At 45.9% G+C, this 22814-nt stretch overlaps 1 protein-coding gene across 10 annotated transcripts in view; it reads right to left on the bottom strand.

The window, feature by feature from the left end:
- Positions 1–22814, bottom strand: part of SESN1 (sestrin 1) — a 70493-nt gene that overhangs the window by 8066 nt on the left and 39613 nt on the right. For 4 of the 10 annotated variants that reach the window (XM_068677755.1, XM_068677751.1, XM_068677752.1 and 1 more), the window contains 2 exons: positions 1179–1244; positions 77–277 (listed from right to left, as the gene is read on the bottom strand). In XM_068677755.1, the coding sequence (XP_068533856.1) occupies positions 77–277; positions 1179–1244 (267 nt within the window). Of the gene's footprint in view, positions 1–76; positions 278–735; positions 1123–1178; positions 1245–2562; positions 3291–5287; positions 5750–5808; positions 6127–6176; positions 6271–22814 lie in introns of those variants that run through there. The other 6 variants (XM_068677758.1, XM_068677756.1, XM_068677754.1 and 3 more) reach the window with 6 other exon arrangements.

The following is a 22814-nucleotide window of genomic DNA, read 5'->3' as shown; positions in this document are numbered from 1 at the left end:
AACACTGCTATTAAAAAAGATCAGAGGCAGTTGCCAAAGCGGCTGTTTCTGCTCGCTGCTTTACGTTCCAGCATACCATTATCCCGATGTAGTGCCGGTAATGAAGAGGGAGCGGACCGTCCATCTGCAGCAGATAGTGCTGAGTTTTCAGAAAGCTTTCGAGGTACTGCGGGTGGAAAACCATCACCAAGGTAACGTTGTCCAGTCGGCCCAGCGTGGCGAAAGACTCTGCAAACAGCGTGTGCATCATGGCGTCTTCGTTTCCCACTTGAATGGTCTGCGTTAACAGAAAGAGAGATGAATGATATTGTCTGAGCAGTACTGATAAAAGAGAAAAAAAATGTATTACTGCAGCACCCAGGCCCCCAGTGAAAGGAATTGTAAGATATCTCTCCTAATGGCATTAAATCAGTGCACATAATGCAAGCAGGAGATCCTCTCAGCACCTCTCATTTGGATCCCAAATGATTTTATCAGCAGCAAAAAGAGATTTTTGCCTTTATACCTTCTCTCATGCAACACTGACTTCTCCTTAACTCTCACCTTCACTTTCTTGAGTGCCCCAAATTCATCTCAAGTTATTATAGCAAGAGCAAGCTAACTGAAAAAATATTTTTTACTGAAAGAAAAAGCAAAAAAAATAAAAAGCTACCTAAAATGACAAGAGTGAATTATAAAAGGAAACTGAAGCTTAAGGCTCAGAAATTCCTAGAAAACCACAGGCATATTACTGACTTGTCCTCTGCTCCAAGTTCTCCTACCAGTCGCTCAGGAGAGGAGCCCCAGCACTGCTCAGGCACTCGGCAGTTTGTCAGATCTTCAGGGTGGCAGCTCAAGAAAAACTAACCCCGGAGCAGAGGGGCAGGTACCTCGGGGACCAGTAGGAAACTACATCCGGATGTTCACAAGGAAACACACGCTCTGACACAGAGCAGTGTTGGGTTTCTCTGCTGCTAGAGAGCAGTGCAGGAGGTGTCACAACTATTCCAGAGCTCCCCCGGGCTCTCGTTGCTTTGTACATCAGAACCGTGGCCAAAGGCTCGCCAGGACTGAATGTGATCGCAACTGAAAATGTTTTGCAGTTCAGCAGCTGTCCTGAAACCAACTGTGGGTGACTACTAAAAGAGCTGTTCCTTAAAAGCATAAAGTTCACTGTGTACTTGAAAACACCACCACACCTCCTTCTCTGGGATGAATCTGCTTGGTCCGTGTCCCAGTGGTCTAGGAATTCGTATTCCAAGTTCCTAGAAAAGAAAAACACACCATCTCAGCGCTCGGTTATAAACAGCCTCTTAGCTGCGGCTGCAAGAAAGAAAAGAATTTGCCATTCAGGGCTGAGCTTATTTGGGTACTCGGGGTGCTCTGCCCCCGGTACTTTCGCCAGTACCACTTGTACGAATGCAAATTATTTTTCCGCAAGTACTTGAGGACCAGGCACACTTGTTTACAGAGCGCAGCCCCACTCCAGCTACAAAACCTGCAACAACAAAGGCCCTGTCAACCACAGAAAAAAAAAGACACAAATATAGCTATACGTGTGCGCACAGCACAACCTGGTTCACAGAAAAACTGTGCAGGAGGCAAGATATTCTGGCAGGGCGTCCGGGACAAGTTGTTCAGTACAGAGCCGGCTGCTGTGCGGTTATGCCACTGATACAAAACGAGACTGATGGATGTGTGCACATCCGCACTCAGCAAGCACATAACACTCCGTGCATCTGTCAGGAAATGAAACAGCTGTAACCCTAATCAGATTTCTTTTTTCCCCCGACCTCAAAGAGGTCTTAAACTGCTGAAAGTACCTGATCTACATCTGTGCCAGCTTTCTTTTCAAGGCTTTCTTTTCAAGACGGGTAAGTAGCTGCTCAGGCTCACACGGAGGCAAGGGGGAGCACCCTGTGGTGCTGAGGCACCGCAGGCAAGGCAGAGCAGAGGGGTGCCTACAGCTCTTTTAGGATTCAAGAGCAGTCAGAGCCCCTAAAAGCTGCCTGCCAAAGCCAGATTTAAGTTTTGCTGCGTTTTCCCTACATAGGTGAAGGCTGTTACAGCCAAGCAATACTGCTCTCACTTTCTAGTGCACCTTTTGTCCTTAGCTGAGGTTTCTATTTGCACGAGTTCATCACACGAGAAGCAATTTTATTAATCAGTTACCGCTCCCTGAATTTTCCACTAAGACTAAAAACCAGCTTCTGAAGGCTGTATACAACCAGCACGGATCCATCTCAGAGCTACCAAAGCTCACCAGACTCCACCAGCCTCCAGCACCTCTCAGACCGAAATCAGCAGCCCTCATTTCTCTTACAGGGGTAAATGGAGGCCAAAAAGCAGCTCTCAGCAGCCCTTTCAGGTATCCCACAGGACACTAAGCCCCTGATGGGGCTTTTTCCTCCTCCTGACAGTCACAAACACACCCTGCTTGTCAGCTGAGGTGCTACAGCAATGCCACTTGGATTCATTTCTTAAAAGCCCTCTCTCCCCAAGCTTCCTATCACTCTTCCTCAGTAATCTTGCAGCTTCTTATCCCAGCTGCAGCCACGCTAGCAAATTGGAGAAACACCTTACATGCAAATGACAGCGGAGGGAACGGCGGTACACGTCGGGTAATTTTGCAGATGCCTGCAGTTGTCTGCCAGCTCAGCCACTCCAAGAGCAACACCTTGAAGTTTAATTCCTGAACAACTGCGTTTCAGTCGGCCCTGTCCCAGGGGAGTTACAAGGAAGAAGAAAAAACAAATTTTCAGAAACAAGGCGAGGTGACCGCTGATGTATTTTGCCCGGCAATCTGAAACACATCCACGTCGATACGTGTTACATTTTTTAAAGCATGCCGGGGCCAAGCTGCTGTGTTTACGCTGCACAGAACTGGCAGCGTTAGGAAGGCAACGCTAAAATAAAAAGCGAGCCCTCTCTGCAAAGTGACGTTGGGCTTCCTGGGGGGCTGAAGAAGTCGCCTTGTTTTCCTCAGGCCCTGAAATGATGGCAGGGGTTCAAATGATGGCTGATGGCACCCCAACACTTTGACCTGACACAGACAGCCCAGAAATAAAGCCCAGAACACTCCTGGAGGACCTTCCTTTGTTTTTTTGCTGTATTTCCAAGCTCCACAATGCCTTCCAAACACACTCATCCTAGACACACCTCCCTCCAGCCTTTCCTTTGGAGGACGAGCCACCTCCCGGGCCACCTGCAGCACCCCTGCCCCTCTGCCTCCTGGCAAGGACACCCCTCGCAGGACACCAACAAGCACTCAGCGAAGGAGCCAGGGGCCAGGCCGAGCAGCAGATGCAAACAACCAACATTTATTTTGCTTCTGACAAAAGCCTAAGCGGCTTTCATGTGATTCCAGCCCATCAGGTTGCGCACCGGTGACCTCAGCGCTGCGGTTTCCCCAGCAAGCTTCTCCTGGCTTCTTTCCTCCTTTGTTAACCTCGCCGCGCCGCTTCCATTCCAACCAGGAACTCCGCAGCTGAATCCAGCTCCGAGCTCAGCAGAAAGCCGACCACAACTGAGGCCTGATGTGCAAGTAAGACCTCGTAGCGATAATCCACCGCGGGCGGCTGCAGCTGTACAAATGCTGTGTTGCTGGGCTGGAGGAGGCTCCCTCGAAAATCACGGGAAGGGAACCTCTCTCCTGTGTCCTGCAGAGTCAACCAAGTGTAATATCTCCCCCTTAGACAAAAAAGGAGAAACGCAGAAGCTGGGTGTCTACCCGAGGCTGCTACAGGAAGACCAATGGCTTAAGATGAGGTCGCAAGTCACAGGCTAATGCCCTAACCATCAGACCGTGTCTGTTCAGAGACCTCTCAACCAGGAAATGTGTGTTTTATGCAAATCTACACCAAGAAACAGCTCCTCAGAACACAGGCAGAGGACTTAATGAGACAAGTCTGCAAACTCAATTAAGCTTCCCAGTTACCACTCTCTCTCACCCATCTCTCACTCCATTTATCTAACTCCATGATGCCAACTGAGCCCAAAATCTGTACGGCATGCACAGATGTGCTGAGCAAAGGCCACTTACAAATCCATCAGCATGTAGAAACTCACTCTACTTACAGCTTTTCTGTAGCTTAACACTGTCAATCAAGCCTGTTTTTAGGTAAATTTTTAAAGTATCTTGTCAAGAACAGCACTCCTATCAAATGGAAGTAAAAGCTTGAGATGCAAAATTGAATTGCAAATGCTTAAGAGATGCATTTTAATACCTGGGGGACGATGTTCTCAGTGCTGTTTGTAACAGATCATCATCTACTTTGGTTTTAAACCTTTTCAAACCAAAGAAATGTCACTGCTAAACAGACACCCAATGTCAGAAATTCCACCTAGGAATACTGAAGCAGAATTGAGCTACGTGCAGGGATGCAGGGCTTTGAGACCAGGAACAGCCACGTAACCCCAGCTACTGCTACTGCTCCGTAGTTGAGCCTAAATGCTTTTTCAGATCCCTGCTACCGGCTCCTGGCAACTAAAGCTCTGCCTCTTATCACCAAACTTCTCCCAAAACTCAATCATAGTTCGGTCAGACGAGTACGGTGATTGCCACCAAACTTCTGATTTTCGGTAATTCAGGATTCACCAGCTGAGCACTAACCGTGAACCACAATCTTCAGACTGCTTGCCTGGGTTAAAACACAATGAGTCATTTTGCTCCCCTCAAGTACAATCAGCACCAATATCAAATGCTGTATCTCCCGGAGATGCTGATTTATATACCCACTTCAGCCCCTCGAAACAGCCAGAACAGAACATTTTGTCACAGACAAGCCACATGCGAAGTGAAAAGAGAATTATCAATTTACCTCACTAAACCACGCCTGGATTAACATCTTCACCCAAATCATCTGTATCCTGACTAACCACTAAGCACTGCTCGACTCAAACGAAATTTTATGGAAGTCCCATTCCGTAATGCAATATAAATGAATCAGCACAGGTATACAGAGGGAAATGAGTCTGAGGCGATGCTTTTTGTGGGTAACTTTTCCCCAGACGGCCAGTGGTCATTTTATGTAATCTAAGCACATTCCTATCCAAGCTCAGGGTTAAGTACAGCACAATAAACAACTTGTGGGTTCAAACCTCTTCAGCACAATTCCCAGGTAGACTTAATCCCCCCACTTCTCCACTGTGCCAGTGCTGGAAATTCAGCTTAGGATGCTGTGGCATCTGCAGCCGACATTAAATACATTCAGTTAGAGCTTTACACTCTTCTAGGCTAACAAGACCCAAAGGATCTCCGTGTCCGAGATGCTGGCACTGCCTCTCCAAGGGAGGCATTGGCACTTACCCGTCTGGGAGGCTGCTGCTGCCCTCGCTCTGTCTGGTTCCTGCTTCCCCTTTAAAGGTCACCGACAGCCAGATCTCTGCTGGTGACACTGACAGCCCACAAAGTCTGAGACTCCTCGTTTAGATCTTAACGACAAGGGCTGCCACACTGGGCTCACAGGACAAGTTATTTTGCTCTCCCTGTGCTCTTAGCACCAAGCTGGTGCGTACTCAGCCTAAAAGATGTATTTTTGGTCCTGCTCGTGCGGCTACCTTATCAGATGGGTAGCTTTTGCAAGCAGGTGGATTAAGAAACAAAGAGTAGGGATTAAAAATAAATTATTTTATCTGAAAAAATAAAAAACAAAACACCACAGCTCATGAGCACCACAGTTTCTAAACGCAGGGCTAACCAAACCAGGCAGTTTTTCCTCTTCTGCTCACTGATGTAATCCAGAAGCCTCTGCAATCGCTGTGTCTCTCTCAAGCCGACCCCGACTGCTATTAAGGTCCCATAACAGCAGTCCCCAGATGCCCACGTACCCCAAACGCCGCTTCCACTCCCTGTGTCCCCCGGAGGTGTCCCTCAGCCCGAGCCCTGGCCATGCCCGCACCCGCACGGAGACCCGCGGGCAAGCTCCAAAGCGCTGTCAGCGCACAGCAACCAAACTGCTGCTTCACCGAGCGCGTTTTCCTCCTATATTCATCAAAACCCTTTAAGGATCAACACGGGAACGCTCTCCCGATGCCTCAACATCCTTTAAAAGACCGCGTTTCATCAACCCCCCAGGCTGCAGGGCTCGAGTCAGACAGATATCAGGCATCCCAGCTCCGAAGCAGCGCTGCATCCCCTGCCCGAGGCCAGCCGGGCGGCCCCGCTCCCCCCCGGCCCCTCAGCCCCCGCCGGGTACCTGCTGCAGCCGCCGCCCGCCCGGCCCAGCCTCTGGCGGCAGCGCGGGGCCGGGCCCTGCCTCACCTCAGCGCCCGCCCCGTGAGGCGGGCCCCGGCCGTGAGGCGGGCCCCGAGCCGGCTGAGGGGAGCTTGGAGCCCCCGGGCAGCGCCCCCGCTTGGCTTTTGTGGTCATGGCTCCAAAATCATCCCCCAGCCGTCCCCCTGCCACCAGGGTCACCCACGTCCCCAAGCACCGCGTCCAGCCTCCCCTCACGCACCCCCAGGGATTGACCCCACCGGCTCCCTGGGCAGCCCGAGCCCTCTTTCTGAGACCACCACCGCCACCACCACCTCTGTCCCCGGCTCATTTCACCACCTTCCCCCGCCGCCCGCTCAGCCCAGCCGTGGCAGGAGGCGAACATTTCGCAGATATTTGTGCTGCTGCTTCAGAAATTTGGCCTCGCGCCTATTCCCAAGATCATAACAGTCCCGGGCAAACATATGTTTTGCAATCACATCAGCAAAACACTCGGCCTTTGTTTGCGGCAGCCTGTGCTTCTCCCGCTGCCCCCCCCGGGGCTGGACGCGCTGCCAGCTGCCTGCCATCTCCCACCTCTGCTGGGGTGGGATGTTAGGCTAGCAATCGGCTCAACAGAAACACGCCTCTGAACCGGACACCCTGAGTTTTTCCTCATCTTCCAAAGCAATCTAGGGTTTACGAAGCTAAAGTGTGTTAAATCACGTTCCAGCGAATATTGTGAATTAAAATAAAATGTCAGACACAAAGAGAAGTTGCAGTTTAGAGTGGAGGAGGCCAGGACAGCTCTGACACAGTCCCCTGGGGGATGAAGGCTCCTGCCTATGCTTTGCAATGCCCCAGACCCAATCTTGAGCTCTGGCGAGCTATCTGGTAACAACCAAGCAGGGAAATTCCACGACACTGAACTTTACACTCCTTTAAATGCAAAACTGAACGCTGAAAAACTCTTCACTGGTGGCTCCTGTTACGGGCATATGAGTCCTGCAGCCAAATGCAGAAAACACCGAGGACAGGGAAATGAGGCACCAGGGCTCAAGGCACCCATTCTGCACATTTCTGATGCTAAAGCTTTGGAAGTTGTCTTCTTTTTTCTCCACTTTCCAACTACTGCCTCCTGTCTGGGCTACAAAGTTAACTCAGCAGAGTGGAAGGATACTCTGCTTCCAAAGGCTTTGCAGTACCACATTAAATTACCCAGAGATGTGCCAAGTGCCACAGCTCCTTACTGGGGGACTTGGTTTTATGGTGCCCTGTTTCTCCAGAAGAAATGAAGCGTGTGTCGTACCTGCTTGCACTTCATAAAGCGCTCAACAGAAGCATGGAAAAAGAAGAAGAATTCCACACTGGCAAGGAGGGTTGCGTTTTGCGAGCTAATAAAATAAACTAATGAAGAGCACTGCTTAATTCCCCCTGGCTACTTCCTCACTTCAGGCCAAAACTTAACAAAGAGCTGAGGAATGGGCTCCTCTTGCAACACAGGCAAAGGGCGGGCTGGTGCTCAGAAAAACTGTTGAAAATTAGAGTAATGGCCTGAAAAGTTGACATGCACGAAGATGCCTCACCCTAAGAAGCCTTCCTGGATGTCAGATGAAATGTAATGCCCTTCAGTGAATTTGTTAACGTCCTTGGAAGAAAAATAAATAACTAAAAAGTGCAGCACTCAGTTCCCTGAAATGTTTTTCTATTTCCCTCACTGTAGCGGGTCACCTTGTCTGAGTATTTGTGAGGAAGCCTGTTTATGCTGATATTTGCTCCTATACAAAGAATCTCAGTAGATACAGATTTTTCTCTGACATCACCCAAGGGAAATTTTCTCCCATGAAACGGCCAACTCGACGGCAGAAAATTCTGCTGTGTTCTTTGCTTTCTGTATCAGGATAGATGAAGGCAGTGGCAACATGTCAGAAAAAGCATGTCCAAAGGGGAAGAGGAAGTCACACAGCTGTAGCAAACAAATAATAATGCTCTTAAAAGCTCTCCCATATGGCCTGAGCACACAAGCTCTGCTCAGGCCCCAGGTACGTCCCTGCTGTAGCAGAAGCTCATCAGCCTGCTCTGCTGCAAGTGCTGTCTCACAGCAGCGCTCACACGACTATTTCCAAAGTGCAGCTTCCCCAGATCAAGGAATGCACAAAACGGAGCCAAGAGCTGATCTATAAGTCAGTATGCAGCTGCACGCTGAAATTATTTCCATTCTGGGTCTAGCGAGGCGAACTACCCCCCATGGTATGAGAGATGTCAGGAGGAATACGGTTCAGTGCCGGCACGAGGTTTGTTTGGGTTCTGAGCGCAGAATCCCATGCAGCCAGGGGATGTGGGGACACATCTGGTGCAGTTTGCATAAAAACCTACAACAAATATTTAACGTGAGAATACAGGGAGATACCAGGTTTCCTTTCACCCAGAAAGAGCATATGGTAGATACAGGCATGGGGTCACCTCAGGCGAGCAGCACCTACAGCATGGAAGCATACTTCTCAGCAAGCACTTCCATAAAAGTTGCTGGCATAAAAGGATGGCACTCGACATCTGTGCTCACGAGGTTTGGTCATCAGAAATGCAAGCTTTCCTTGTTGCTGCAGTGAAGGAAGTGTAATAGAGAAGCTACGAGGAGACCAATCAGTTACGATGTGAAAAGCCTGATCCTGCAAACACATGTGTCTGAGCTTACCCTCTGTGACTTGGAGCAGGGCCATTTGAGACTAATAGGGTGACTTTTTGAGGAAAGTTCAGCACAAACAGATGACTCTGAAGAACTGGCAGGCCAGCATCTCAAATTCTTTCCATAGGAAAGCTATCCAAGCAGGAGCACTCCAAACGCCTGGTGCTGCTCTGCGCTGGACATCCAATTAGCAGCTCAGAGGATGATCGGACAATTCTTTCCCAGAAATATTTACAAAGGCAAACAAGGAGTTCCTTGGTGCTCTGAGGTACCTGATTTGCTTTAGTTCTTCGAACTGCATTGTCGTGTTTTCTTCCATAAGGCAGTGGCTGAAGGTGCTGTCTCCCAGCTGCAACTGACAGCCCAAGATGTTGGGGCCTGCAGAGGTGAAGGGGCTCCTCCACCCAGCTTCACACCGGGATGCTTACAGTCCAAATGACTCAGGACTTGTTTTGTTTCTTAAATTTATTTTCCTTTATTATTTGGGCAATTTTTAGCTCATTTTGATTGACAGAGGTTAGGCACTCCTAGCCACAAACAAATCCCAGGGGGCAGTGACCCCTAGCAAAGCAGCAGTGCAAAGAGCACGGGGGCAATGATCTCTTCAAGAAGAACAACTCGAGCAGCTCTGCCTCATCTGGTGCCTCAAGGAAGTCGCCAGGTGCCTCGGCAATGACTGAGCAGCCCCACAGCAGCAGCTCTGAATGTTTCCCTGTGGATTCCTCTCGTTCCTGGCTGTCCACAGCCACTACCCTTTTCATAACAAATTTCAAACATATCTCCTAATCTCTTCTATCCCTTTATTATACGCTTGTTATTTCTAAAATAGCAAAAATCTTTATCATGATAACAGGAGGGGAGGCGCAGCAATTGAACCATTAATTACAGCGATGAAAGAATTTAAATTAAATAGAAGACTCTATCAGCCCATCAGCGGGTCAAGAAAAATTGATCAGTATTTCAAAGCATTCTTTTTTACTTAAACTTAACAATCTGATCTGTCAGTCTCCAAAAAAAATTGCACTCTATTATTAGCATCAGCGCATAACTCTAGGGAGGAAGGTAAACTGTATTCTTTGTGCATACCTGAGCCTAAATTCTTGCTGTGTGTGTCAAAAGGGACCAGCCCTTAGGAACAGCACTGCACCTGATACCTTTACAGCAGGGACAAAAACAAGTTGTTTAGGAGAACAAAGGGCTGAAAATTGGCCACATCAGGAAATAAGATCACAGCAATGTACAGAAGCTTTCCACCTTGCAGTCTTTAGGAATGTAAGGCTAAAATTGAACATTTTAGACTACTAAAAGACAATATTTATTGTCTGTTCTTGTCCACCACGTGCATCCCTGAAATGCAACTTCTCTGTTTATAGCTCTTATTTACATGCTGCTTTCTTAATGGCAACACCTTCAACCCTAATGGGCAAATGACTTGCAAGTAATCAAGGGTTTTTGTGAGTAATAACAAAGCAGGTAACTCCTAGCCCACTGCAGCCCCAGCCTCTTTTCTCCCAGCCTACCAAGCTGCAAGGCTCAGCTCTTACATCTGAGCTGCTCTCACTGCCTTCAACTCACCAAGCTCCAGCATCTCCAGTGCCTCTATCTGCTCCCTGAACTATTTGGTTTGTTACTCAGGACTCTTATGCCCTCCCACCCCCAAACAGTCATTCTTCTAGCAATTTCTGCCTGTGATTAGATTTCTACAGTTCAACCCCACCTCTAAACCACAAGTTGTTGCTTTGGTTTTTTTTCCTCCCCCTCAGAGCTTGCCCAAATTTAACATCCCCTTCTGCAGTCATTAGGTAGCAGAAGTACGAAGTTTGGGGAGCTACAAGAAGTTGAGATCTTGAGATTATTCACGCTTTGGCACAAAACCGGACTTACGGTTTTTAAGACTACTCCAACTAGGTAGATTAGGAAGATGTGTTTCTAAAGATTAGCAGACTGAAAGAATGTTTTACCAGATTATTCTTTCCCCTTTTCGTAAGGGTACACAGCTCCTCCTAGGCTGATAAACAGCCACTGAATTACAGAAGTTGTTTGTCTGGCTTGCTGTGCACATCCCATGTTAGCAAAGTGGGCTCCTTCTTCCGAGGTGGCTTGGGGCTTGTGCACCACGCAAGAATACTCTGGTTAACATCTCCCCGCTTAGGCACAGCTCTCCCAGGTGGAAAGTCTGTATTAACTAGCTCCAAAACTGACCTTGGTAACTCGCTGGTAACTGCTGATCTTTAAGAGGAGGGGGTGTAAGGCGAGGGGATCAGCTGTCCAGCTGCACATTGCCACTCTCTGGGGAGCAGAGCATCTGCAGGCTGCCAGCCACTCCGCAGTCTTTCTCAAGACTACATAAACATCGAAGTTGAAAACAAAACTCACTTAATAAGAGTGCATTTGGAGTTCATTCAAGAAAAAGAACGCTTAATTTATAGCCGTCGAGCACCGGTTTTGTCTAAAGAGGTCTCTGCTCTCCGCTTCAGTTACCAAACCGCCAGGTCACACCAACACCCACAACAGCTCCTTGGAGCTGGGATCCATTTTACTCTTTTCTCAGGCGCTCTGTCCCCAAAATGAATACTGGAAAGGGACAAAAATCCTTTCTCGATTGAGTGAAAATTCACCCTTGGGAAATTCCTGCAACTCCGAGCCCTCATAATTGATTCAATTAAGAGCACGGAGGCCATGCAATACCTTATTTGTTACCCCAGCTGGAATGCTGTCAGACAGTGCCTCACCACTGCCGTGTAAAGGTGCTGTTGGAAGGCCCCTCCTACAGGGATGGAAGTTGCCTTATCACTCTGGGTGATCCACTGCAAACAAAACCTGTTACACGCTGCAAACCTGCATCTCCGAAGCAAGGGAAGATGAGCTGAATCACCCCTGTGTGAGTTTTTCTACTTTTTTAGAACTACATTTGACCTTGGAAATAGTCCTTGTATGAAAACAGAAACGAAAGCAATGAAAGGCAGCTCACTATTAGCTTCTGACAGATGTCAGACACAACGGCAAGCGCTGAGAAAAACAAAACAAACAGACAAAACACCTGAAGGAGTACTAGTGCTAACCTGATGTACTGGAATTGGGTGAGACCATGACAGCAAGCGACCCAGAGCCTTTCTATAAACAGGCTGTTTATAAAATGCTTATTACAGTTGCACTTCTTTGAGTCCACCCTTAATCTCACACTACAGCCAAAACCTAACTGGTTTTCTTCCTTTTTCTTTTTTTTTTTCCCCCCCATAAATTCACTTTTTTCCCCATGAAAATAAATCAAGAAGAATATAACGCAGTAAAAGCGTGTCACGTCATTTAATGCACTTCAAGGTTTTCAACTCTTTTTCTACAGCTTGGTTGTTGAAGTGAGATAAAATCAAGTGAAACAATACCAAACGAATATGGGAAGTACCACAAGAGATTCAGGAGCCCTTATATCAGTAACAGCAGTTTGGGGAACTGTTTTGTGGCTTTCTTAGACTTGCTACTTTCAGGCACGTGCCCAATACAGCCCAGAGCTGCAGATGGTGGGGGGGGAACACTAAAAAACACTTTTTATTTTCCGTTTTCCATGGTCTAGCTGTGACCCAAATAGCATGCAGTATTTATCTGAGTTTGTGAGCTTGGAGAAAACCATCAGATCTTTATTAGGAAAAAAAAAATCTAAATACCTATAAAGCTTTATTTTCCTAGCATCTTCTGTAACGACCTCTCTTGATGTTTTATGGTTGTAAATTCCTCAAGATTGATTCTGTCTCCGTATTTGTTTAATACGCAGAGCCAAATACAACAATATTATAGGATTTGTCAACTCCTTCAGAACATTGTGTTGGCAACAAGTTAAGCACATCATCGTGGAAGAGCATCTCCTGATGTCTAATTACAGCAGTTAAGAAAACAGACCATCCTCTGGGTGCTGCAGGTCCCTGGGGTACAGCCCATCTTCCTAAATCCTGGAGTTGTCCGGAGCTTGGAGAGCTCTTCCAAGGCATCTGGGACAGCCTGGCCTGCCTGCAGGACCATCTCCTTGCCCTCCTACCTCCACGGCCACCTCAGCCCTTTACTGCTGGCCACAGAGGCTTTGGGTCCCTGCAGGACAACCAGAAAATCACAGAAGATTTCTGCAACTGCGCTGCTTGGGATCTCAACAAAACCACAAACTTTTCTGGGCTTTGCAGTCCTGCTGCCTGCATCAGTGACGTTTAAACCGTGGATCTGTTCTTGCCGTCACCCACCTACCTTCTCAAAGATGTATTTGCAACTGGAACAAAGCAAAGCAGGCTTGAAAACAATTCTGGCACTTTCTGTTGAAATACAGTTTTTGTTTGTTTGTTTTTTAAAGTTAACCACAGTATGGGAATTTAGCCATAAAACCACTGTTAACAATCATAATTTTAAATCTGTTGCTATTGTGAGAGACGAAAGGCCACCTACCATTGCTGGACCACCCTAATTACTGTCCAGCATTTCACCCATATGATACACTTCAAAAGTCTTGAGAAAGGCCAGCATTGTACGGGTAGCCCCTCCGATTCAAATGCACTGAAACCACACACAAAATACATACAGCAGGCATGCCACAAAAAGACACAATGCTCTCAGGTTTCCATAGCAGAATCAATATTTTTGCAATCACGAGAACATTAAAGCCTGATTTATGGTATTTTCAAATGTCAGAGGAATTGTGGGATAAGTACGAGTAAATAAATACAAATGCACACAGTAAGAGAGTATTAAAATAGGGATAATATCCTTTAATAAGGGCTTTGGTGTTTACAGTTGACATTTGAGCTCACAAATCAGCTCTACAGGACATGAAGCTATACCGTTCAAAAACCCTCTCATTGTGTCAATAAAGCTACAAATCATACCTGTCCCCTATTTCTTACCTCCTAACTACTTTGCAGGGCTTCCAAGTCAGCAAAACAATGTGGAAAATTTAAGCAGACCCAAACCAAATCTTCAGTGCCAATGAAGATGCAACAATGATCACTGAGGCTTGTAAACTTAACTATTAGCAAAAAAATCTGTTTGGTTTGCTGACATGCCTGTATTATTAACAACAACAGAGAAGCTCTCTCATGATCAGGGTGTTTGTCATCTTGCTGAGAATTCCTTCTCATGAGACAAGACTGCCACAAAAATAATTTATTTCTTTATTCTGGAAAAAAACAGGCCCTAACTATTTGCATTTACTTATGTAAATGTATTTCCCCTTTTAAAAGACAAGTTTCAAGAGTAGCAAATGGTTTATGCCAATGTGAAATTTGACTTGAGAAAAAAAAAAAAAAGAAAAAAATTACATGTACTATCACACTTTTCACCAACAAGGATAGCTGAGTCTAACCCAGGTTAGGATTGTAGCCACCGAGGGCCAGTGTCTGACTCCTGGAGCTGCAGCTAATATGGAATTACTTGGCAAAGCTTAGGTCTGGAGTTGTCAGGGATCACTGCGTGATGGCTAAAACAGGACTGAGCCGAGTCCAGGAGAAGTCATTGGGGTGGGCTTAGGCCTGGGGCTCACAGAGAAATGGGGTGTGTGTTAGGATTTCAACCAGCAAAGTCTGGCAGGGCTGACTCAAGCATCAGGCTCACCTGAGGATCACCTGGCTAAAGCCTGGTGGGAGTCATTTTACTAAGGCAAGGTGTGTGAGTGTCTACAGCCTGCAGGTGAAGCCCAGAGCTTGCATCAGGATCCAGAAGGGCAGCTGCAGCTGTGGCAAACAATAAGGAACCCCAGGGTAAGGCAGGATTTTTGCTGGGACAGCATTAAAGACCAGCAGCTCTGGGTACAGCAGGCATGTGCCCATTCGATAGCCATGATTTCTGACCAGTTGTGAACTGGCTCCAACTTGAACTGATGACCTGAAGGGTTTAAAAAATAAAATAAGAGCGTGTGTGTAGCTGAATGTTGTTTCCAAGAGGCTGACTCTCTGCTTTGTAGGAATAAATGAATAAAACCCTGCACCCCTTGAACTCATATTGCAAGATCATCTTTATTCTTCCTTTTCTTTCACAACCAAGGGCCACATTTGAGACAGGCTGGTTCCCACAGAGAGCCTCAGTGTAAGAAACCATCAGATAGGGGCCCTGTATTTCTGGATGGGAACGCGGGCTGAGCCCAGGCAGCTGAGCATATGTGATGCTAGCTCAACAAATTTTGTGACTGTAAAAATACGGAAAGTAACTCGAGTGCATCCAGCGTGCACCTAGGTCACCAGACACTGCCTGGCCATCCCAGTATGGCAGGTCCAGTCAGTCTGAACGTGTCCCAAACACATCAGACGCCTGGGTGTATGCACATAGCAGCCATTTTACAGAGGCTTTCTAACCACCAGAAGCCCCAAATGGCCAAATTGCTTTTTCCCATTGTCTGTATAGTCTTGCAGGAGGGGTGGAAGGCACAGGAATGTGTGTGGGTAATGACAGAGCTATTTATGGGGTCCTAACACCAGAGTGACTCCCTGCAAGGGCACTGGCTGGTGAAAAAAAACAACACAACTGTCTGCTCAGCCTCTTAACAAGACAGCCGTTCACATAAAACAAAACATACATTTAGATTTTTGGCTCAATATTCTTGCCTCTGAATTGTTGCTCTCTATATGAACAAATGCTTCTTTGTTTTAAGAAAGCCTCACCGGCCACAAGTTCCCCACGAGAGGAGCACTACAATCCTCGAGCACAGACGGGCCTGCCCGGCCATAAGCAACCAGCATGTTATGGGGTAGATGGCCCAAAGCCAGCTCTGACTATAGAAGAATCCCAAGATCCTCTCCAAGAGAGGGTAAGTTAAGACGGCATCTGGATACCGACCGACCGAAAGGTACTGGCTCCAGTCATCCTCCAGCCTGCTATGCCACTGCCCTGCGTGCCAGCTTTTTGACATTTCTGCAGCTATTAAAAAAGAAAGAATAGCCACAAACAAGTCACCACGCAAAACTTGTAGAAAAAAAGTACCACACTAAGGAACGCTGGACACGGAGGTGTCCAAGTAAAGTGTCTTCAAGCAATCAACATCATGTTGAGAGTTATCGACTAAGGATCCTCAGTCAGCACCAGCTGAAAACATGCTCAGTCCCAAGCACACAGAGCATGGACAGGCCTGCAGCTTATTTAGGAGGCAAGGATGTCACCAAGAGCTGCAGGAGAAGCACGAGTCTGAATTTGGCAAGTAGATGCCTCCTCCACTCTTTTTAAAGTAACTCAAGTTTGCATTTGAGTATCCTACTAAGTTATGCATGGTTAAAAAAAGGTATAAAATTCAAACATCATGAGAACTGTTTCTTTTTTTTTTCTTTCTTATAAACAGTTTGTTGACAGAATCGAGTAACAACACTTCACATCATGGTTTTCAAACAGCAAATAAATCCTGCTATAAAAGCAAATGTATTCCGTGTTTTTTCTGTCAGCTAGCAAAGTATCAACTAAATGCTGATGGCATTTATCCTGCTATTTTGTTCACCATCAGATTTGAAGGAACACAGCTGTACCCCTTCTTCTCCCATGTATTACACAAGTCTCTTTCCCTAAACATGGTTTTCCTCCTCTCCTCACCAAAAAAAAAAAAAAAAAGATTACACTATTGCGTGTGACACTAATGTGAACTTCCTGATCACACCACCTACAACCTTTACCCCCGTGTTGTTCCCGGTTGTCTCGGGGGGCAAAGGGAGTGGGCAGCTGCTCAGCAAGTCTGTAGCTATCAGCACGTTGTGAAAGGAAGACGAAGACAACTGGAGTCAACAAATTAGATTGTATGATTTAAGCGAACTGCCAGGAGAAACAGCACGTATTTTTAGTCTGGTAACAGCGTCCAGTGCTACAGAAGTGCATTGTGTATGTTACCCGGGAAAGCATTCAGTTTGTGTGGGGGAGAGACTTAAACCTCCATGGCTTGCTGCTTATAAACAACAGCTCACATCGAGCGGAGGAATCCATCTTAGGTGCCCTTAGCCCAGCTTGAACACTTACTAACACAGTGTCACAGTGGGTTGGGAAACACCCAGAACAAATGCTTCCAAGGTTTTCAGTTAATTTCTCAATTACGTTTCTTCTAGGAATTAGTACATCTGTTCCATGCTTTGAATTTGTTTTCCAACTTTTTTTGCTTTGCTTGGTATTGTTGAAAAGTGCCTCATACAGCCAAACACAGAGAGCAGACTCAGATGAGTGCAGAGACTTTTCAGCAAGCCCCCAGGTTCATGGGGTCTATTTTATGCAACAGAAAGTTACATCTGCTTACATATGCTTTAAATGTAGATAGTGGAACACTTTACAGGTAGATGATACCGACCTATGCATGTATGCATGACCTTAACACACATATACTGGTAGTGCCTGTACACCATGTCCTTTCCTGGTAAGAAGCTCCTCCACCAAACTCAGTCACAAAATTCAGAACAGAAAGACCAGTTACCAAAGCAGACATCTCAAAGGGATGAAAACCTCCAGAGAACAGCTGGGCCCTAGATTCAGTCTCGATTTAGTCCTCCCTTCAGAGCTTAGCCGAGTCCTAGCAGGCATAGAAACACACAGTAACATACGAAACCAGGCAATACTGGCAGAAATTGGCATAACATTTTTCTACTGTTTTACTGTTTTCAGTCTCTCTTGCCCTCACTGCTTCCTTCTAGGACAGCTCAGCTCTTCCATGACACAAGAACTACAAGGGGCTGAGGTGCCACACTAAAGCTCCAGGACAATGCCCACAAGCAAAGTAGGCCCCGAGTACTCCTCTAAGCCTTCACCTGCAAAGACCCCACTTCAAGGTGTGGTGGAGTCTGATTTTTGCTATGCCACAGGCTGCTGCTGTTGCCATGAGACCTCTAGCTCTACAAGAGCAAGTTATTATTTTGCTGGTGGCTCATTATCAAAGGCACAAATCGAAACGTCTGCGCTGCCCCAGGAAGCACAGAGGCTGGCAGAAGTTCCCTGGGTTTGAGCACGTTATCATGAACCTGAAACTCGCATGAGGTCCCGAAGTGCAGACTGAGTTTCAGCCAGTTTCACACCGCAGCTTCCTTCCACCTCAGAAGAGCTCTGAAAGGAGAGACTGAAAACTCTCCCTGTACACTACCTTCAAAGAAGAACTCAGGCTGCACTCTTGCCCACTGTCTGACATCTGGATCCATTAGGGACAAAAGGCAGTTTCTGGAACTGAAAGATGACAAACCAGACCTTAGATGGGGAGATGGAGAAAGAGCCAAGGACTCCTAGGGAAAAGCATCCCTCTACCTATCTGGTTTCATGACAGTCCAGTCCCCCTTAGCACAGGGACTGTACATACTCACCCAGGACAACAGCTCCATAAGTCGCTGGGTAGTGTATCAGCAACGAGTGGAAACCACGTCCCTCAGCCTGGAAGCAGTCTGGGGGGATGCGGTTTGGCATGAGATTGCCAAACAGGGTAACTTCACTCAAGTTTCAAGCAGTGAAAGACTGGGCAGGAATCTCACAAAAACAAAGATTTTATCAGAGTGTGATCAAATTGCAACTAAATCCTTCCCAACGGCCTGCTAGGTTTGCTGTATAAACTCTGCAGACAGATTCAGCTGCTAGAACGGCGCTGTCAGTTCTATTATTAAGCAGAGCTGCTTGCAAACAGAAACAGACAAAGTCAATGTGGAAAAAAAAAAAAAAAAAAGTAGCCTATCTATTCCTTCCACCACAGCTACTGTATTTGTTTTCTCTCTTTGGACAAACACTCGCCCAAGCTTGGGACTATTCCAGCTGGTTACATCATGGGTTCACATGGCAGTGGTAAAAAAAAAAAATAAGAAAAAAAAAATCAGTCTTCAGTGCAACTCAATGGACTTTATTATAATTATCTCCTAAACCCAGCAGCATTATATAAAGATAACCTTGTTTGTTAATAAAATTACAGAAAGAAAATCCAGATGCCTTTCTTGACTTCTTCACTTCAGAATAAATACAATAAAGCACAATTACAAAGAGTATCTAATTCTCACCTAGATTTTCAGACATCCAACTATCATTAACTTTGCAATTAATGCTACAGGCCAGTGACAAATGATGTAGGAGTACCAGTTACCACAGTTTAACATAAACAGTTAAGTCCCCAAATAAAAAGAGATCCAAAGACTTTCAATAGGCAACAAATAGTGGGCAGCTAGCAACACTGAGAGATTTACTGAATTCAGGAGCCATTTGCAAACTGTCTGCCTGAGTATGGCTGAGTTATGAAAAATTCTCCCTTTATAAACGGTGTTGATGGGATTTAAACGGCCCATTTAAGAAGGATTAAAAGCCAATCAAGCCTGCACAGATAAGGAAGCCAAAAGAAACTGTGCCCTTGAATTCTGTACATGCTGTTTAGCCTTATCTGTGTTTCAGTCTCCTGGCACACAGTGGGGATAAAACAGGCTGCCTTGCACGCAGCCAGTGAGGTGGGCTGTGTTTGGACCATTTAATGCTCATAGAGTGCTTTGAGCTATATTGTCCCTTCCCTCCTCACTCCCCCCTTTTAAAGCTACACACTGAACATCATCATTTACCATCCCCAGCAGGTACAGCTAGCAGATACCAAAAAGAGGCATAAATTGCCAGAGTCTGTCCAGGCATGCTCTAACCATTAGGTGTTTTCCCTCCTTTACGTAACTGATGATCTTGCTGTTCTCTGCTAGACTTAAAACTGTACCTCAATACAACTCCTGTAAATATTGACAATGGGGGAGGCAAGTGGGGATTTCTGGGAGGAGGAGTGGGTGGGAGATAAGAACCAGGCTTTAATGTGTTTTTTGGTTTAATTTTTTTTTCCTTGCCTCAGAAGTATTCTGCTTTACACAAAGGTTGTTACAGCTTTAAATTTCTGTACCACTTCTTGGAATAAGAAGACCAGAGCATGCAACTTGTTCTTTTAATTCATTAATCCCTCCCTTTCTCATCTTCACTCCAAACTCCAGCCTATTCTGGTAACCTAAGTTGCCTATTTCTGATGAGCCCTTTGTAAGAGAGCCAAAACTAAAGAGCATTCAAGGTGAAAAGGTACAATGCCACGTCTTGTCTTGCTTTCCATAGCCTGTAACACAGCTGAACATTTCGTTTGCTTCCTTTGGTCTCATCCAGGCTACAATAAGAGCCTTATGAAAGAGCCCTCTAAGAATCCAGGCCACTGATCCGCACGAGGACTATTTAGCCATGACACACAGCACTGATGAGCACAGCTCAACAAGCCAGCTCGGGCAGCACCATGTCCATCTCAGCACAGGGCACTAAGAGAAGAGCAGCAGTGCTGGGACCTGAGCTTCTCTCCTCGTCCTTCCCTTCCCTTCTCTGCGCCACACCTGCCTGTCAGAGCTGGTTCAGGTGTCCCCGACAGGGCACCACAAAACACGCTGTAAACATATCCTGATGACTTATCTGCGATGTTTATCAGCTTATGCTCTTCTCCAAGGGATCGTGCAAACCATTAGGTAAATATAACTGGAGTATTACTTGTGGAAGGAGACAGCTATTCCACTGGGAAGCGGAGTTATATTTAAGAAACAAACAAGCCAGCCATGGGTATTTGGGAGTACATTACCTTCATGCAAACCTAGGGTGGAAATGAAGAACATCAACATACAATAGCCCCAGGGAGATTCAAACAGCTAATCAGCTTACTTGCTGTATTGGTATAAACCACAGAAAACACTGATTCTGTTGGAGATACACTTCCCTAACTTTTACGACCACAAAGTTAATCTTTAAAATGCAGTTTTGCTGTACGTCAGCACATCCCTGCTTCCATTGGTCTGCCAGCACGTGAAACTACCATGATAGTAGAGACTTCTCTGACTTCCCTTGTCTTCACGTAGGTGAGGAAGCTAAAGCCCTAGTCTAAATATTGTTTGGTGAATGCCTCATTCAACAGATTTCATCATACAATTCTTATCTGGTTACTGCATACTCTCAGTATTGATGAGTGTTAATCCTTGCATTTTACAAGTATGGGTTTACATCCTGTAAAGTCACTGTGGTACAGTCATTCAAAACATGTTTGTGAGTATCGATTTTGCAGCAACGAGTTCACAGTCCAGCCCTTCCTTTGGAGGGCACAGGCAGGGAACCACCTCAAGGAGATGAAAGCAAGCATAGCAAATCCAATCCCTCTTTTGAGCTCATCACTCTTTTTATTAAGAGTTGTCACTGCTGCAAAAGGGGGTCCATTGGTACTTATTTCTGTTTGGGCTGCAGAGCCAGCATAGATCAGACAGCTGGGTCTTCTTATCAGTGCCCATACCTGATCGTGTGACAGGAAAAAGAACCAGACTGGCATCGTAGAAGGGCTCTGAAAGAGGAAGTGAACCTTAAAACACTGACAGTCAGCCCTGCATCTGAATGCACTCAGGCAGCAGCCTCACTGAAACTCCTTCTGAGTGTTAGTCACAGGTCCCCTGCTGCAGTGCACGTAGTTGGAGGATTATGAGCTAAAAAAGTGCAGTTTGGCTTTGTCACCGTAACCTCATGATGTTGTTTGGGCATTTGTGAATAGTCAGATCTTCGTGCAGGAGAGCTGCTAATAGCATGGCACGTACCAATCGCACAGAGTGAGTGATCTCACCTAGGCAGCTTGTGTAAACACAGCACAGACACAAACATGACAAGCTTCTGAGAGTGCTTATGCTTATTCTATGAAGAACATTTACTGTGTTGCCCAGAAACACATAAATAGGGCTCCCGGGAGTTTTCTTCCCCTTCTTACCACCCCCTTACAGAATTTTCCATTAATGAAATTTATGGAAAGGACAAGGATTCCTTCACAAGAGTCTCTTGCTATTGCGGTAAATTACCATACCGTGCTCTGAAGAACTTTTCTAAACAGTATTTCCCAAAACAGCAGCCTTCCTTTTTGAATACCCGTTTCCCTTCGGAAGTACTCTGCTATTACAGACAAGAACTGCCAGCAGCACTCCAGAGCTCCCGTTTGACCATATGGATGCTACTAGGGACAGATTCTCCCCACGAATGCATTTTGGAGAGGCACTATATAAACAATCAAATCAAATTTAATTTGATTGTACACTCATGGCAGAAAGTATTGATAAGTGATCCTTCCCTTTCATTTGGTATTGAGCACTGTGCCACTTAGATTTAATACTGGAGAAGCAAAAATTTCATTAAAAACCATACTCAAACGTTGCACATTCATAACAAAAACTCCCAGATCCAAGCATTTTAAATTTGAGCTAAACATCTCTAAGAGTGCTAAGGACTTCATCATGCCAGTCCTTTAACAACTTTAAGAAACAAAGCACAGACACCACAGCAGAAACATCTTTTGCTAAGCATAATCAAGACTTGAGATCCTACACTGACATTTCACTGTGACAAAGATTTCCAACCAAAGGTTTGTGAAAAAGTTGGAAGAATTTGGACCATGGCTCAACGTATCTTTGATGGGTGGTGCTTCTTAGGAAGTAGAAGCCACCTCTCATGTCCTTATTCCATACTGATTTATGAAGATTAAGATACATCAGTTCTAGCACTGAATATGAAGTTGTTGGTTTGCAAGTTATTTACCACAGAATCCTGGGAGAAAATAAGGTTTATCAGGAGGAAGAACCTTAATGTAGCCAGAAAACTACAGGGGGCAAGCTCCATTTCAGATCAGGCTTAAAAGCTTATCTACTTTTCCCAATTGTATGAGCTGATCTAAGAAAAGCCACTACTTCTCCCCACAGGTCTGGTTTGCTCTTTTCACAGCTACAACACTATTTCTATTCAAAAAAAAAAAAAGAAAGAACAGGTTTAGAACATTTGCTAAAAGGTTTTATTTGTTTTTTCTCCCCATAAAAAAGCAATTAATCCTTTCCTTGATGGCGGCACTGCCACAATTGCCAGCGCAGAAGAAATGCTGGTCAGACTACTTATTTTAGAGATACATGCTCTGGATTAAGTAGGATTTCAGAGAAAAACTTCATGCTAGCCAGATGATGAAGAGCTTAGCCAAGGGCTTTGCTATTT

The sequence above is a fragment of the Anas acuta genome, chromosome 3, assembly GCF_963932015.1.
Source record: "Anas acuta chromosome 3, bAnaAcu1.1, whole genome shotgun sequence".
In the NCBI taxonomy this organism is placed as follows: domain Eukaryota; kingdom Metazoa; phylum Chordata; class Aves; order Anseriformes; family Anatidae; genus Anas; species Anas acuta.
The sequence above is the reverse complement of the archived record's forward strand: the minus strand, read 5'-3'. Positions and strand labels throughout refer to the sequence as shown.